A 19,062-nucleotide genomic window follows, 5' to 3' on the forward strand; every position below is an offset into this window, starting at 1 on the left:
CAATTTATTGCACACCGGATGGTGCTGCGATTCAGACCCCCGATATAGTCGGTATCTACAAAATAATGTTAGCAAAACAAGGCACAGAGGTAGACGAAATGTATTCAATGATATCAATCAAAACCGCAATAGCTTGTTGAGTTTCCATAGCCATCATCCCAAAGCACTAAGGGAAAACCTACCATATGGACAATTTCTTAGAATCCGCCGTAACTGTAGCAACATCCGCGAATATGACACCCAGGCCAACACCCTGACGAAGAACCTCAAACAGAGGAACTACCCGGAGACGATTGTGAAGCAAGCACGTAAACGAGCCATGAATAATAATCGCCAAGCACTGTTGGAGGATAGGACCAAGGAACCCGACAACATCATCACATGCGTGACAACTTTCACACCACTCTCTAATAAAATCAAGAACATTGTGAATCGCAACTGGAGGATTCTTAATACGGATGGTCTGACAATAGAACGCCCTAGATTTGCGTTCAGGAGAACCACAAACTTACGTGACCAATTGATCAACACCAGGCCACGATCCAAGACTAACCGCCAGGAACCTACCTTATGGGATCTCCCTGCTGTGAAGGGCCACTACCCCTGCGGGATGTGTAGCGTGTGTCCTTTCACCAAACACACCACAACCCTCAATCTTGACGAATTTACATGGGATCAACGTAAACACACGAACTGTAACACCAAGAATTGTGTTTACCTTATTACCTGTCCGAGCGCACTCCGCTATGTTGGGATGACTACACGACAGGTCAAAATGAGGATCAGTGAACACAGAAGCACGATCAGGCGGGGCAGAACGGCCACAAGACTAACTAATCATTACATCGAGAAAGGCCATTCATGTGACGACATCAGATGGACAATACTGGATAGTAACCAGCTGTGGAGTAGTACTTCTTTACTACGCCGAGAACAACGATGGGTACACCGCCTACGAACGAATGAACAAGGTCTCAATGATGAGATACCATGGACTGAACTGTAAATCTATTACAATCTTAAGACATCATTCAGCCGATATGCCAGTTATATACATCTCTGGCCACAAACATACAAGCCACATTCCCCCCTCCTGAGTAACACACTAGGCCTCCTTTTACCCCTTCTTGGATACACCCTTGGATGCGAGTTTTTATAATTGCATACTGAACAATAAGAGTTTGGGTGCATACATTTTTTTCAGGGGCTAACCGTTAAGGATTTTTGTCTTGTGTACATTGTTGATCGGGGAAGAGAACGTCACAATACGCTATTTTCCCTAGGATCTTACATACAAGCTTATCACTATACGTGAGTACTTCATGAGACGGGGTGAAAACCATCTCATTGTGACTATTACTCTGACAATCATGTACCTTAAGAGACTGTCAACACAACCTTGCCCCGCTCCTGGACCCAGGTCATCTCTTTCTACCAGCATTAGATGACCGGCAGCACTGTACACAATCAGATATTGTGTTTCGAACCACAACACACATTTGCCCCATACTTACATCTTCCTCTCCCCCTCCCCGTATCATTGTCCGCATACCCTTTCCCTCCGTGGCATTTTGATTGGAATATGCAACTTTATTTTAAGTTAACGAGGGCACATATACACGTGCGTCTGCCGCGCATGTGCTAATAATCAGCTGCCGAGGCATCACACATGCGCACAATTGGGAGGATTCTATACATGCAGACAATATGTCCCAAATAAGATTGACATGACACCTTACATCCGATCAAGAACTACTCTCCTCATGGAAATCCCATCACTTTATTGCATTTTGAATTAACTGTATAACTATACTTTTTTAAGGAGGGAGATGAGAGAACACTTATATACACACTGGCCACGCATGCGCGAAGACCACCTGTCTGGGCTTCGCGCATGCGCATTATCGAAAGACACCCGGACACACACCTGTTACAGATCATGACCGGAAACGGGTACCGCCTTAACGAAACTTGCCGGGACTACAAATGGAGCCTGCATCAAGACGCGGTTCCATTCCAGACAGGAGGACGGTTGGGGTAGGTTCGTCAGAGCCCACATCAGAGCAAAACTGTAAGTAGCACTGCACTCGAGGCTGAATTTAGGGTACTGGTCGCTGACTTTACCAATATTTAGACCACAGGGTCTAAACCTATCAATATGCCATTACTCACTGGGGCTTCCATTTATTCCTCTCTCAGCACAAGAAGGTGTGAATGCTCGTCCCCTAGTCTATAGAGCAACTTACTCTTTAAACTTAGGTGAGTGTTGTGATATGTACATGTGGGGTTTCTGCAGTGTGGCTCAGCGATATTAATGGGGGATGAGCTGCTATCACCCCCACTCGATCGCCGTTGAATACTCACCCGTATAACAATGTTGAGTGCTCTGGATATTATCAGACCTTCCACGGGAGACTTTTGGGATGAGTGGGTGACTCCGATCGGCGGCGGGAGGCCACCCACACTAGGATGCCTATCCTGTGGCTGGTCACCCTGTTTGCTTATCGTTGAGACCCCACTTCCCAGTCACTCGTGAGTGAAATTTGTGTTTCATGCACACCACTGTCTTGTACTCAGTCTTTATCTATTTGTGTTCAGTTTAAGGACGAAATTTGGGGCAAGATTACCCCAAAAAACCTTGACATATCGCCCTTTTTTTCTTTTCTTCTGTTTTTATGTTTACCTAGGCATATATCCAGGAGCGACTTTCAATCTGACAGAACAGATAGCAGGGCCAGTTTGACCTTGTACGCCCGTATATACACTGTGGGTACTATCCCCCAGATCACTTTTATGCACACTTCACTTCTTAGTTGGTCCTGAGGAAGCGCCACGGATCCGGTTGGACCGCAGGGGCGCGAAACATGGCGACCACATTGTAGTTACCGGATGGGACATTAAGCCCACTAGGGTAACACCCAACCTACGGGTTTTTTAGCCTTTCATTGGTGCCATTCCCTCGTCTTTATTAAACAATATCCTTTGAGCAACCCTTAGACAATTTTAACATATCACGTCACACACACTACTGCACCACTACTAGTTTTAGGACCCAGACCACACACCCGCATGCACCAAACGGCGCTTTCACTAAAAAGATCTCCGCTAAAGTGACCCTTCGGGGGGACCCGTAGGGCATTGCAGCACCGGCCCGACGAGGTAAAAAACGCCCGATGATGAAGCATTACACCTCCCGGGGTGTGTGAGGGCAACAAGAGAAAATAAGCTCTGCTTCCCCTCCCAACCCTTGGTTCTTATATAGCCTAGGACCCTCTTATCGTATGTTTTTTTAGTTTCCTTTTCTCTACTTCTTTGGAACAGTGTTTCCTTTTTTGATTGATATAGACGATACACGGAGCACAGACACTGGACCATAAGAAGCTCCTGGTCCCTCCCTCTCTTTTTTCATATAGATGTATTCAATGATGACAAAAGATGATTTACCAGATGAATTAAAAACGACTGGGAATCCAGAGGTGTGGGATTTCACTGGAAAAGAAGTAGGGTTAATGGAAAATGTGGATCCAGTAAAGGTGACTGTAAAAGAAGGGGCAGTCTACCCAAATACTAGGCAATACAAAATGAGTCCTGAAGTTAAAGCAGGTGTTGCATCAGAAATGTATCGAATGATTAAACAAGGCATTTTAAAAGAAATAATGAGCAGTCCTTGTAATGCACCTATAATTGGCATTAAGAAGCCTAGAGGAAAGTACCGGATATTTCAAGATTTAAGAAAAATCAATAAGATTGTTGTGCCTTGTTGCCCTATAGTGCCGAATCCAGCAGTGATTCTGTATCAAATACCATGGAATGCAGGATGGTTTACTGTAATTTATTTATGCCAAGCATTTTTCTCCATTCCTTTACACCCAAACACCCAGTATCTCTTTTCATTTCAAGTTTGAGGACCATATTTTCGTATGGAATCGAGTTCCTCAAGGGTATACAGAAAGTCCTTCAATATTCAATAACATTTTGAAAAAGTGTCTAGAAACACTAGCGATGCCCAGAAATTCAGTTCTAGTCTAATAAATCGACGACTTGCTCATTGCATCAAAGTCACAAGATGATTGGGTTACTGATTCAATTACTTTGTTGAATCATTTGGCTGATGGTGGACACAAAGTGTCTCCAGAGAAATTACAATTTTGTCAAATTGGAGTCAAATATTTGGGACACCAAATAGAAAGGAGTGAGAAAAGTGACCCCTGAACGAATAAAGATAATAAAACAAGTGCAGTTAACACAAAACCAGAGAGAGATCTGAATGTTTCTTGGTGTAGTGGGGTATTGTAGGCAGTGGATTGTAGGTTTCTCTTTGTTAGCTAAACCACTAATACAGATGACACGGAAACAGGCAAAGGACCCAATAGTTTGGGATGATGAAAGCATGGAAGCTTTTGTGAAATTACGAAATGGTTTGTGTGAAGCTCCAGCTCTAGGTATGACAGACTATACAAAATAATTTGCACTATTCTGTTGTGAAAGAGAAAATTGTGCCCTTTCAGTGTTAACCCAACGATGATGCGACGTCCAGTAGTGTACTTTTCTGCTACCTTGAACCCTGTAGCATCAGCATTACCTGGCTGTTTAAAAGCAGTAGCTGCTACTTGTATGAGTCTTGAACAAAGTGAGTCCATTGTGATGGGACATCCTGTGAAAGTATTCGTTCCACATTCAGTGGAAATTCTTTTGACTAGAACACAAACACAGTACCTTACCCCTAGTCGGATGACTAAGTATAAAAGAATCCTTTTAGGAGCAGAAAACGTGACAGTGGTCAGGTGTACTATACTAAACCCTGCTACTTTATTGCCAGATGTACGTGGGGAAGAGGTAAGAGATGAAGTTGAGCATGACTGTCTGTATGTCACTGAGGTATGTACTAAGCCTCGTCCAGACATACAGGTGGAACCCCAGAAAGAATCCGAACATGAGCTATTTGTAGATGGCTCGTGTATGAGACATGAGGAAGGAGGATTAAGAGCAGCTTATGCTGTATGCACATTAGCTGGAATAGTCGAAGCATCCTATTTATCAGGAGTCAAGTCTGCACAAGTAGCCTAATTGATAGCTTTAATTAAAGCATGCAAAATTGGGAGGAATTGGAAAGTAACCATTTACACTGACAGCCCGTGTGGTTACAGGGTTGTGCATGATTTTGGCCAGCTCTGGATGCAGAGGGATTTCATGACTTCTTCAGGATCCCCTACTAAAATGTAAAATTTGTGAAAGACTGTTGGAAGCAATACAATTGCCAAAAGAAGTGGCAGTGGTCAAGTGTGCTGCACATCAGTCAGGAGAGGACTATGTGGTAGCTGGTAATCGATACGCTGACCAGGTTGCCCAGTACTGTGCCAGAAATAAAATGGCACTAAACAGAAAAATTTAAACAAGTGTAATCAGATGCCAACTTATGCTACTCTCAGCACTAGAAACATGGGATGAAGTGAGACAATTATAGGATGAGGTGGAAGTGAGTGAAAAGGAGGAGTGAATAAAAAACAGGGTGTCAAAGGAGAACAGAGGATGACGTATGGATTTACCAAGATGGCAGACCAGTGATGCCAAATTGTTTACTCTCTCAAATGGCCCGAATGCATCATGGAGACACACACGTAGGCAGGGACGCCATGATCAGGCTCTTTAGACAGGATTGGTACAATCCGAGATTTGGGGCTGTCGCAGAGTCTTTGCCAGAGATGTTTAACTTGTCAACAAATAAACCCAGGCAGGAAAACAGTGGTAAGTTGGGGAAGAATTGGAAAAGCAGAAGCACCATTTGTGAGGTTGCAGATAGATTTTATCCAATTAACACCATGCAGGGGATTGAAGTACGTCCTTGTCATAGTTTGTTTGTTCTCACGGTGGGTGGCGACATACCCTACTAAAAGAAATGACAGCATAACAGTTGCCAGACTGCTGTTGAGGGAGCTAATTCCGCAGTTTGGTTTTTCAGTAACTGTGGAATCAGATAGAGGCTCTCACTTTAATAATGAAATAATTTGGTTAATCTGTGAAGCATTTAAAATTGAACAAAAACTACACTGTGCATATCGCCCAGAGACTTCCGGAGTGGTAGAACAAATGAATGGCACAATCAAATCAAGATTGGCAAAAGTGTGTGCATCCACATCACTGTGTTGGCCAGATGCATTACCTCTTGTTCTGATGGGACTCAGAAACATTCCTGATAGAAACACAAGATTGAGTCCCCATGAAATTCTCATGGGAAGAGCAATGAGACTAGCATTCATACCAGGACACAAACAGTTAAGTATAACTTATTATCTGGTACCAGACTATTGTAAAGTATTGGCTGACCTAGTGCGTTCTGTCTTTCACCAGGTTGGAGAAGACACAGTTGGTAGGCAGCCTGATCAAGCACATGATCTAAATCCCAGAGACTGGGTGGTGTTGAAGAATCACACCCGAGAGTCGTGCCTAGCACCCAGGTGGGATGAGCCACGACAGGTCATACTGGTTACAACAACAGTAGTGAAAATTGCAGGTTTGCCTAACTGGATACATGCCAGTCATCCCAAAAGAGTACCAGCTCCTGAGGAAAGGGAACCACAACTGACACAAGCAGTTGAGGCCACTGAAGGTTGAACAGCTGAGGAATCTAGAATAACAGATTCTGAAGTAGCTGACCAAGAACAACCAAGCACAAGTCAGGAAGACTGGATACCAGTAGTCGACATACAAGATAAAATGAGAAGTAGAACCAGATTAGAGAGGCAAGAAACTACAGAGGATCAGACAGGTGTAGAAGAACAAGCTCAGGAAAGGGTGAATAAAACTGTTGGAGATCCTGAGCAGGATCAGACAGGGAGAGAAGAACACACTCAGGCAGAGGTGAACCAAAACATTCACAGATCTGAGGACAGATAGACCTTGAAGAACACGTTCAGGCTGCAGAAAAGCAAAGTGCCGTAAGACCTTAGCAGGACCAGTTAGGAAAAGAAGAACAAGTTCAGGAAGAAGAAGAAGTCAAAATAAGACCTGAACAGGACCAGATAGAGGTAGAAGAACACGTTCAGGCAGATATAGTCACAATAATAATCCCTGAAGGAGGACAGATAGAGAGGGACACTGAAGAAGCAGATAATCAAATTGTGCCACAACATAACGAAAATAAAAGAATACTTGAAAGAGACGAGGAAAGTGAAAGTGTAGTACAAGCCAAAAATGTCAGAAAAGGTGATAATTGGCCAAGTGGTGTTAAAAGATTAGAATTTCCCTTAAAAACAGTAAGTGAAGAACCTGAGCAAGTAAATGAAGTCTCTAGTCAGTCTGGGGAATTGACTGAAAAACCCAGGCGAAGGAGCCAAAGACTGAGAATTTTGAATAATAAATTCAAAGGTCCCGAATGGACCCATGTGATTCTTGAAGAATTTGAGAATCTAGATTTGAATGAAGAAAGTGACGAAGAAATAATTGCAGAGCAGATTGACGAAGGAGAAGTGAGACCCCCTTGAAGATCAAATAAATAAAAATTCATAAAGTAGAGCAAAGAACAGAAGAGAAATCTTCTTAACTTAAAATGGCTGATGATAGGGTTGTTGGAAGACCAAAACAAAATTGTATAAAGAAGTGTTGTAGAATATGTATATGTAGCATATTTTTAGAACTCATATTCGGGTTAGTATTAACCATAGTGATCCCTTATTTGATGGTGACAGAAAAGAAAAATAACACAGATACTAATGAAAGGGTGGCTAACATAAAAGGAAATAGAGTAGAATTAGAAGCACAAGATGAGATAGATTTACATCACACTGTGACAAATAATGACACTACTTTAAATGTATTCACAAAGCTATTAGTTCAGTACGTAGACACCATGGAAATTAGTGATTGTTATGTATGTATGAAATTACCAGCATCAGTAGCAGAAGGTGTCGCCTATCACCATTTACCATTAACATTTGGTATTTCATGTAGTATATCAACTAGTTTATTTTATGTAACAGGAAAATTACAGTATTATTATTCAAATGGAGATGTACGATTTTCAGAGGTTCCTATTCGCAAGAGTATTATTCCAGTTCTTAGTACTAAAGATGCAGTTTATGGGTGAATATTTTTTAACTATGAAAACAATAGATATAGCAGAAGCACACAAAATCAATCTAACATGTTCATTACATGAAGAAGAAAAGATATGTTTGAATTTAGTAGAGGAAAGGAGACAGGACTTCCAAAGAAAGGCTTCTGAAAAGAAACCTCAATGGGCTGAGAAAGAGAAAATATATACAGCTGGCAAGACTCATGCTGCAATGTCCCTAGATTTTGAAAAGAAAGGGAAGATCTGCCTCCATAGATTAAAGACTGACTAGAACAATGTATTTATTGGTTTCAGTGAATATGAACATAACTTTTTGATAATTGGAGGATGGGGACTAAAAGGGTGAACAGATCCAGTATTTCTTGGAGTCTATTATGTGTGTGGGAATAAAGCTTATTTTAGGTTGCCTGCACGTTGGTACGGGAGTTGCGATTTTGGAATAGTAGTCCCTAAAGACTATCATGTGAAAAGAATCACTGGAAGCAATGAAAACACCAACGAACTAACCCGTAGGAAAAGAGCTAGTTTTTCAGAAATAGTAGGTGATATATTGAGTGCATTGACACCTTCAGTGGGAGTCATTCTGAATTCACGAAAAAGTTATCAGTTATCCACAGTAGTTGATCGTCTACCAACTGATACTGCTGGAGAGTTCTTAATGATCAATACATAAATGGTTGCAATTAGATCAATGGTTTTACAAAATAGACTTGCTCTTGATATATTATTGGCAAAAGAGGGCCGAGTCTGTAAAATGCTGAAAGTGCAACATTGTTGCACTTATATTCCAGATAAAAGTATAGAAATTGGAGGATACATTACAATATTTTGAAACTGGAAGAAGATTTGAAACCACTGGAAGTTGATAATGTATGGAAGAAATTAACAAATAGCATTACCTCAATAGGGACTTGGCTTACTAATATAGGCAAAAGTTTTATAGGCCAAGTAATACTACCTATACTTGGAATAACAATATTAGTCTTCGCAATAATGACATGGTGCAAATGTTGTAGAAAGAGAAAGATATGAAGTAAATGAAAAGGGAAAGAAAAGAAAGTATGAAGAAATCCAGTTAGAAGAAGTGAAAGGCGAACTATATAAGAAAATGAAAAATGTAAAAGATAACAAGCATTTGCAATGCAATAGGTCTCGCAGTTGTTAAGAGTTTGAGCTATTGGCACTGTAAATGGCAATGCATTTTATTTATGTGTGGGTTTTTAAAACATAAATAAAAGGCATTGCCATTTACAATGCCAATAGCTCAAACTCGTATAAATGCGAGACCTATTGCATTGCAAATGCTTGTTTCTAGTTACAGTCACATGGAGCAGCTGATAGCTTCACATTCCCGTCACCCCCACCCCAGAGATGAAGGCTGGCTGCAGTTTTATGGCAGGCTGCCCTTCCTGCCAGAGCGGGTGTGGAGGCCATAAACGCAGCTTGGAGCCTGGTTTGATCTCGTGTAATCACAGGAAGCCCTTGTCTGTTTGCTCAAATGTTGTAAATTCCAGAAATGTGCTTTCTCAATGGCTGTGAATTTCCAAAGGGCACCTCAAGAGGACAAGAAAAAATATATATTAATTTGGATATTCCAGTCCCTAACCCCATACTAAACATCGGTCTGTACATTGCCCAGTGTAAATCCTCAATGGAACGTTGAAGCTAAAATGAACGGACCAATCAAAAAAATGTTATTGCAATATACATTCTTGTGCTTAATTCAACGTCCAAAGGTTTTTGTGAGTACTACAATGAATAGTTATCTCAAATCTACGTACCATTGAGAAGTAATATGTTATGCATCTCACAAAGCCAGCCTCACCCATTCACACAGTGCTACTGTTTCTTAAACGATGGATAAGGATGCCCCTTGCACTGACAAATTTAAGACTGAACAACATGATCGTTTTGCTGTTGACAACAAGCTCGTTTCTTTGCATAATTTGGAAGAAAACGGGGAAGAAAAATGACATATTAGGACAGGTCACCAAATATATCCTGTATTTCAGAAAGATGATTTCTGCACTTAACATCGCTACACTAGTGTTATTGTAGGCCAAAGTGGAAAGCATAGGCCCAGACAAATCTATGTGCCTCCCCCCCATACATCTTCATTACAGTTAAAAACATCTAGGAAAGTCTCTCGGTCCAATCGGCCACTTCACACCTCTTGCACACACTGGGCATTGCAGCAAGTTCCCCGTGTGTTTACACCACCATAAAAGATGCTCAGGGGACCAGTCACCTTTCCCAAGTCTGATGTGTACATAGTGGCATGAATTCTGCCGCTTGATCCAAGAAGGATTTCTACAGTACTGCGAAGTACTGTTGAGGCAGACACTGCAACGTTCATAAAGGCCTCTGTACCGTCTTCTGGATTTGGAATGCCATGCGCGACAAGACTTACTTTTCTTCAGTTCCCTCTTTGAAAGAGGCCACTTTCTCCTGCAGAAAACTAGAAGTCGTCCAGTATACGATTTGCTTTCAAAACCAGACAATGAAATCGTATTTTGGGGAAATTAAACCACTGCATGGGATCCTCACCCCTGACTTGTTGGGGGTACAGCAGTATTTGCAATTATGTTATATAACAGTAACACTGAGACCACATCTTGAGCTGTAGAGCCACCAGGTTCATGCACTCTAGTGTCGTGTTCTGACGAATGCTTGCTGGTAGCAAGACTTCTTTCTTCACTGCCTGTCGACCGCAGTCCTCGCGGGTGAGTTCAAAGCATATCCAGGGCCCACAAAAGGCGTTTTTGCACCTTTCTTCGGTAGCATACATGTCCCTTATCTCTAAATGCCCTAGGCATGTTTTTGTGTGTTTTGATTGCTCAACTACAGTGTACTGCATTCAGTTTATTCTTTTTCTTTTTGTGGTTTGACTAATGGCAGCTGCAGTCCGAAATGCACGCAGGATCCTAATCAAAAACACTTTCACATGGATCAAATTACAATTGTAAGCAGTTGCCTGCCGTTTAACGATGACAACTACCTGCACTTACTATTTTGTCTTTTGGAAGATGGAAAACATTACTTGGTAGACTACTTTAGGGACCCATACCATAGTGATAGGTAACCATCAGAAAAAAAAGAGTGTGTGCACCAGAAAAGTTCTCAAGGACTAGTGGGGGTGGGAAGAAAGACAAATACAATGAGGGGCACACACTAAAATACCCAAAGAACACGGGCACAACAACGTGCAACACAAAGTTTCCTTTATTTACATTTAATCAGAGAGAGATGTATTTTGTAGCAAACAATGCTAGCACTATACGAAAATCCTATATTATGCCGTTTCCTTAATGTCCAGTCTATGAATACTTGGTCTCAGTGCGTTGCAGCTCGCACGCCCTGCATTGATGCTTTAGGAACACATAACAAATGAATTACAAATATATCTAAAAACTCTATTAAAAGATCCGTTTTTATGAAAAGCAATACCAATACATATTAGATTATAATTTTCATGAACGCCAGTTTCGAACAAGCACTGCTTGAGAGCTGGAAACTGGTTTGAAAATCACTGCATGCAATAAAACGTGGAAACCCTGAAAATGGTGAAAGGGAGACGGTAGCCCTATTGTATGAAGGGGGACAACATGCTTCTCTGCCTCCAGTTAAGCGGGAAAACGAGGCCGCTGGGTTTCACAGCTCATGGGAGCCATCTCTCCTCTTGATCTGCCAGCTTGATGAAACCCTGTTTATGGGAATCTGAGCCCTTCAGAGTAGAGATGGCGTTGCTTATAAACAGACACAACATTGCTGGGCCACTTGCAAGATCAAAAGAGGCTTTAAACACGATCAGCGAAATTGATTTATGCGCCGTTTCAGTAACATTCAGCTATCGATTTCACCACTTATCAGTATAAACATATATACTGCAGAGGTATCATTACCAAAGGCACTGGAGTTTAACCCATGGGAAGCGGTAAAGATAAGACTGCTCGGAGAACGCAGTAGCATAGCCGGCCGCGAATGTGAAAGTGATCGCGATCACGATAAAACATCAAAGCGGCCGAGCGGCCGCGAAAGTGAAAGACAACGAGTGCTTTCAGACTGCCAAATGGTGCACGCGCCCGGCACACATGCACAGTAGTTGGCGGCCTGAAAGCACTCGTTTGCACTTCCAAAAGTGCTTACTACAAGTCTCGCCAGAGCAGCGCTAAAGCGCTGTCTCAGGCGAGACCTAAAAATGAGGAAGGAAATAAAAAGACCAGAAATGGAATTGAGATTTGTTAAAATTGGCATCTGGTTAGGTGATGGGTAATTTTGTGATGGCACAAATGCCATCAGAGAGGGGATTGATGGAGCAAGGACTCATATAAAAGAGACTTGCTCAGAAGCAAACCTCTCATATAACATGAAACACTGTATTAATTATGTATTGTATAAAATAATATGCACCACATTCCACATTTTAGTAAAGATTAAGCTTGCTTACGTGTTTTACTAACAAGTAACCAGAGTGAAACTTAAAATGGCTGCTAACGTGGGAAACTGTACTGCGCATGCATCAACTGCATCTACACAGAATGAAGTTCTTTCGCTTGGAGGGAAATTTCTGCACCTGCGCAAATGCATCTAAAATGGCCGCTTGAAAGCTCACATGCTAAGCATCTGTTTTGCTGAAACTAAAACAAGCTATTTACTAAGTGCTAATGCGGGGAGAGCCTTTATAAGTAAATGGGATTAGAGTAGAGATAGGTGATATACAGTGAAATCATTTTATTTTGAAATTAATAGGTTTCTTTTTTACCTCTACTAGTTCGTATTTGGGCCTCCGAGTGAGACAGAAGTCCATACTACACGTGATTTTCACGCAGGCGCAGTAATAACAAGCCAAGAAGCCATGATGTCGTTCTTAAATCCCATCCAAGGCCATCCTTGTAACATGTCCTGGGAACCTGCTGGACATCCTGAATGATGAATAGAAATGACTGTCATATGTATACTGTTGTTTGATAAGGATGTGAATAACGGGTGGGAAATAAAGCTTGGGAATAAGAATTAAGGGGCGGGAACATTAAACAAAGAACCAAAGAAAATTATTAAAACTTAGCATGGTGTGATAATCATTCCCCTTTGCCTGTCCTATCAGAATTAGGGGTTTTATGAAACTGAAACATTAAGGGGTGGTACATGCCATTAAAAAGGTATAATTGAGGTAGTTTAGTGAGATAGAAGGGCTCGTGATGCTGAGAGATCGGGATGCTGTCCGAGAGCTGAGCGAATGCTGAAGAAGAATCAATTTGCAGACTTAGAATTTTAAGCCAAATTGTTATAAGAAGATCGCGGAAGAATCGAGGAGGGAATACGACAATTATTAGAAGATCACAGAAGAATTGAGGAGGAAGATAGTGTCAGAGATGGGTGCGACGGAGGCGTCGGAACTAAAAGAGGTCCTCTATCCTGTCCTGAAACCTGTCCTGAAGTCTTTGTCACCTGATCTTTCCCAGGGGACCCTTCCAGCTCCTTGGCCAAGGGGTTGGTTTCCACACCATTCTAGGTAATTATACTTCTGTCTAGTATGTCACTGTACTGCTCTCTCTATTCTCTCTTTCCTGAGTACTGTCATTGAGAAACTTTGTTCTAATATAGATGACTGATTATTGAAATAATTGACTTTTCCTTCTTGGAGAAACGGAGTTCGTACTGTATTTTTGATTTTGGCTCACATGAATTTAACTAGATAAAACATTTAAACTTTTCCAGAGTCTGTGGTTATTCCAATAATAAGGAATAACATTCTAATGTCGTTTCACCATCAACTAGTTCCAACTAATCGGTCCATTGACCAGATGAAAGAACTTTTTGATCAGTGAAAGATTTGTTAAGAATGACCGGTAACTAATCTCATAAAAAAGCATTTTATAAAATTGACCCCCAGTGGTATTTACTAGCCTATGTAAACGTGTGTGTTTATGGGCCCAGGTGAATATATGGTGTTTGAGTACCTGAGGCTGGTAACCCGCTGTATCACCGCCAGACATTTTGTGAATACTCTGGGAGCAGTACTTACTCCGAACAGGAGTACCTTGAATTGATAGTGTGTTCGTGCTATTACAAATCTGAGGTATTTGCAATGAGCTGGGTGAGCCAGAATATGAAGGTATGCGTCTTTTAAGTCTAGTGTGGACATAAAATCGCCTGGCTGTAGCAGTGGAAGGACCTGTTGAAGCGTGACCATGTGGAAATGTTCTGAAAATATGTACAGATTTAACGTCCTTAGAGTTAAAATTGGTCTCAAGGAACCGTCCTTCTTGGGGATTAGAAAGTACAGAGAATACACACCTGAACCTTGGTACTGTAATGGAACTGGTTCTATAGCTTCTTTTGTTTAAAGGGCTTGTACCTCTCGTTTGAGACGCTGCAGGTGTTCTGACGAGAGTTTGTGAATGCAAGGTGGAATGTTGGGAGGATTGGTGGTGAGCTCCAGGCAATAACCATGTCAGATAATGTCTCGCACCCTTTTTTCTGAAGTTATGGATTGACACATGGGGGGAAATAGTTGAAGTATTCCCCCAACAGGTGTTAGATGATCGGGGGAAGCGTAGGCAAGTCACTGCTTATTGGGAGAAGGGGAGCTACGTGTTGACGAATGTCCTTACCTCTACCCTTAAAATTGTTTCCATTGTACCCTACTCTAAAGAAACCTGTACAGGGAGAGGGGTGCGTGTTGAACTTGTACGAGGAAGTGTTGGGGTCTGAGAATGTAGTTTTAGACCCTGCTCTATAGAATGAGCGACAAAAGGAGCCTCTGCTTGAAGGAGATTGCAGTGCTCCCATGGATTTAATCCAGTCAGTGTCTTTTTTCATTTTTTCTAAAGTCTCATCAACCTAAGGTCTGAAAAGATGTTGTTTGTTAAAAGGAGTGTTAGAAATAGACTGTTGTATTCTGGTTTAAAACATGAAATTGTAAGCCAGGCATACGGACTTAAGAGAATTCTGATGTTAACTTCTCTTGCTGCAGTGTCAGCAGCATCGAAGAGCACATCTAACAGAAATATTAGATATAAGTTTTGCTTCTTTGACTAGCTCCTGTGCCTTTTTCTTGTGCTCTTCTTTGAGGTATTGAAGTAGGTTTTCCATCTCGTCCCAGTGTTCCCTGTCATACCTAGCTAGTAGGCCATGCGTGTTGGAAATGCACCAGTAATTAGCAGCTTAAGCACCAACCCTTTTATTAGATGCGTCGATAAGCTTTGATTCTTTATCTGGGGGAGGTGCATCTCCAGATGTCTGCGAGTTTGCTCTTTTACGAGCGTTGGAAATTACCAGTGAATCTAGAAGGAGCTGTCCTTTAATGAAAACCGGATCAGAGGGTGATGGTTTATATATATATTTTTTCAACCCTAGGTGTTAAAATTCGTCCACGAACAGGGTCCTTAAAAATGTCACCTGCATGTCTCATATAAAAAAATTGTCATCTAAGCTCTCTTTATGCAGTATAAAACCATGATATGCTGCTGCACTGGAAATTAGCTCTAGATAGGAAACATTATGATCTGGAGGTGAAGGTTTTGCAGGATAAAGCTCTGGTTCATTATCCATAGGTGAATCAATATTAGAATCATCCCACGGATCTGTAGGTAAAGGAATATTGTCATCAACATCATTTTCATTCCCATCTCCTAAATCAAGCTGTGTGTGAGGAGATCCCGGTGGTGTTATGTGTAGTGGATCTGAGCCTGGCAGTATTGGTAAAAGTGAAGATGGTGGAAGTGGTGGAGGGGATGGGAAAGTAGGATAGATAGGACTTGTAGCAATGTCTTTCTTCTTCTTAAGGGGGATCTTGTATCCAGTGTCCTCTGAACTGACTTTCCTTTTGAAAGGCGTTTTGGCTAATATATGTCCAGTGTATGGATTGATGTAAAGCTTTTTCTGTTTTGGATCCAATTTGTCTTTCATAATTTCTAAAATTGGTTAAGGGGGATCTGAAATATCTTCTTTTGATGTAGGGGCCAAACGTTTCGGTGCCGAACCGGACTTGTCCTTGGAAGCGGAAGGTTTCGGCTCCTAAGCAGACTTTTGTTTTGAAGCAAAAGGTTTCGGCTCCGGAGTGGACTTTTGTTTCAAAATGGAGGATTTCGGCTCCGAACTAGATGTGGCTTTCGGAGCAGAATGTTTCGGGTCCGAAGACTATCTGTCTCAGCTCGATCCCGAGCAGGAAGGCTGGACTACTTGTTTCGGTACTGGGCCCGAGGGCGGGGCGTCAGAAACCTCGTCTGGGTGCCGACCATGGCCTGATGGCAGAGATGGAGGCGAAGCCTTATGTTTAGTGGAAGATAGCTTATGGGGTGCGGGGGTTTTAGTACTCACGACCACCTGTTCCGCTGGAATGTCTTAGGACTCCAATTCGATCTGTAAGTCTGAATCGGATCCTGCGACCAAGAAGGCCTCTTCTTCCTCAGCTGTGGCTTCATGTTCTGATTCTTCTCTGAAGATATCTGGAGTATGTTGAGTGCTTTGGTGCTGCATTTCTCGGAACAACCAACATGCCTCGCAATTTTCTCCCTTCTGCTCCGGTGAGAGGCACAAGTTGCAGGCTTGGGGTAGATCGGTGCGAGGGTATTTGGAGCGGCACAGAAGACCGAATTGAAACGGGGTCAGTTCCATCAGCAAACGAATGGACCGATGCGGCTAGGCCTGAAGGCCGTCCACGATGTTTTCAATCAAAGATGAGACTTTCCCGATCAAATGGATACGCGGAGAGAGGGAAACGTGTATGATAACAATACCGTCGAGGATACAGTGGATTGCCCACCGAGGGTAACCCAAAAGACTGTTTTGAATCTGAGTGCAGCAATACACGTCCTAACCCGATGGCAGAAAAAAACAATCTAACAATGGAGTCGATGCCCATGCGCACTATCACTGAAAGGAGGAGTCACCTTACCTCATGACTACGAAAGACTTCTTCGAAGAAAAACAACTTGCAAACATCAGGACCCAACACAAGTTGGCAGGAGTATGCAAAGCATGTGCATCTACAACGCACATGCCTCGAGCAATAAAGATATATTTCCTCAAAGAACATTGCAATATTGTCAAATATTGATAAGTAGGATTGTCTCTAAAGAAATGTAAAAGCATATGCACAATGCTCAAGTTCTTAATTTTAAATGCAATGGTTGGTCTTTGTCCACACCCTTACCATCTTCAAAGACGTAGGTATATTTTGGGGAGTAGACCTGTACCTGGTCTGAGCGCTTAGTTCACTGGGATTGGGGACAAGAGCTGGAGACATAGACCCTTTCACTCTAATTTTTTTTGTAATGTGACCACTCTTCGCATATAAAAAAATGAAGGAGCAACTTATTAATGACAGTCTGGAATAAGTTACACCTACTCAAAGAAAAACTTTGTGGATTCTGCTGAGTTTTCTGGGTTCACATTATTTCCTCAGCCACAGAAGAAAACAAAACAGCAAAGAATAAACACACACTCAGATTGTAATCTAAATGGATGAAATTGAAATCTGAAATATTCTACATTCATAATATCCATGTTTAACTCACCAAACTTTAGCGTAGTAAAGGTTAGCTCAGGACCATCCGTATCTCCTTTCTCCGTGGATGCCCTCATACGAACCATGTACAAGGTATCACCAGTCAATGGAGAGAGAGAATATTCTGTCACGTTAGGATCCACAACAACAGCTGAAAGAAGTTAAGTACAAAAGCATTAAAAAAGAGAGATGATGATGCTTGTTGTTGCATTGTGAAAGCAGATGGTTCAGAATATTTTACCATATTTTTTAACATTAAGGCAGGTGACTAAAACAGTGGTATGTGTGTGTGGTTGGATTCTGACATTTAACTGTTATGTAAGAAATGTAAAACATGTTATTCAAACACTAAGATTATACAGCATATTGTCAAACAGTTGCCTGCACAATTGTGTTCCATCAATCCTTCTAGGTGGGGAATTAAAACATAAATAACCACATTTGGAGGAGGCAGGCTGTGGGATTCATTTGATTGTTCTGCAGAGGAGTCTGAAGAACAAGCACTTGAGGTCGTAACATCCTGCCACAATGACTACATGCACCTTCTTTTCCATACAGGGTAGCAAGAACAAAAATCCTTTTTTTAATCTGCCTTCAAGAGTCCAGATAATAAATACAGCTAAGGTCCTACAGCTATGAATGGAATACTTAACTTGCCCTACCAGGTGAGATATTCATTAGCGTTTCCATTTAGGTACCTAACATTATGTTTATTTGGGGTACCAAATCAGTGTTGGTAGAAGCAAGAACAATACAACTAAAAAGAGCTAGGTAGAGAAGACAACATATGTTTTACAAAATGCCAAGAAGAGGTATCAGATAATGGTGGCATTTAAATGTATGAAGCTACAGATTTATGGTTTATAGAACACTAACAGGGGTTAAGAGCTTTCTGTAGGTTTACTAAATTAACCAAACCAAAAACTGTAACTTAAACATTTCTGTTTGCTAAGTAGCAGAAAGTAGTAAAATAAATCAGTAGGCCATGAAGTACTGTGAGTTAAATTTGACAAATAGAGAAAAAGGGAAACCAGACCCCAGCTCCTAGATACAATGTATGACAGCCACAAGTGTCGCGATTAGTAGCATTACCCAGGTAAAAGGCATGGAGCGAGTCTACCAGCAAAACAAATATAAATAAAAAAAACACACACAAGACATTATACCAAAAAAAAACCCAAAAAAAAACATGTCCACCCTCCACCCCACCTCTCGTCCACCAACTGAAAACCCTCGGAAATGGGAAGGGAGGGATTAGAAGACCTGCAAAGGATCATCTTAATCTGGAAGCTCTACGCGAGGGGGCCTTCTGTGGGATTTGCGTGTCAGCCAGGCGAAGTAGTCTTAAGTAGCGGGGGAAAGTCAGTTCCCTTTTTTCAGTGATAAGGAGGGTGAGGAAGGGACGCCAGAGCTCCGGAAACTCAGACCCTCTGCCCGCCAGAGTGAGAGTGAGCTACTCCATTCCCAATACCAGCCAGAG

At 41.8% G+C, this 19,062-nt stretch overlaps 1 protein-coding gene across 6 annotated transcripts in view; it reads right to left on the bottom strand.

The window, feature by feature from the left end:
- The window catches only part of IL6ST (interleukin 6 cytokine family signal transducer), a 563,892-nt gene that overhangs the window by 67,016 nt on the left and 477,814 nt on the right, over positions 1-19,062 (bottom strand). For all 6 annotated transcript variants that reach the window (XM_085631350.1, XM_085631355.1, XM_085631352.1 and 3 more), the window contains one exon: positions 17,593-17,733. In XM_085631350.1, the coding sequence (XP_085487476.1) occupies positions 17,593-17,733 (141 nt within the window). The remainder of the gene's footprint in view (positions 1-17,592; positions 17,734-19,062) is intronic.

This window comes from Triturus cristatus, chromosome 2_1, assembly GCF_964204655.1.
Source record: "Triturus cristatus chromosome 2_1, aTriCri1.1, whole genome shotgun sequence".
In the NCBI taxonomy this organism is placed as follows: Eukaryota; Metazoa; Chordata; class Amphibia; order Caudata; family Salamandridae; genus Triturus; species Triturus cristatus.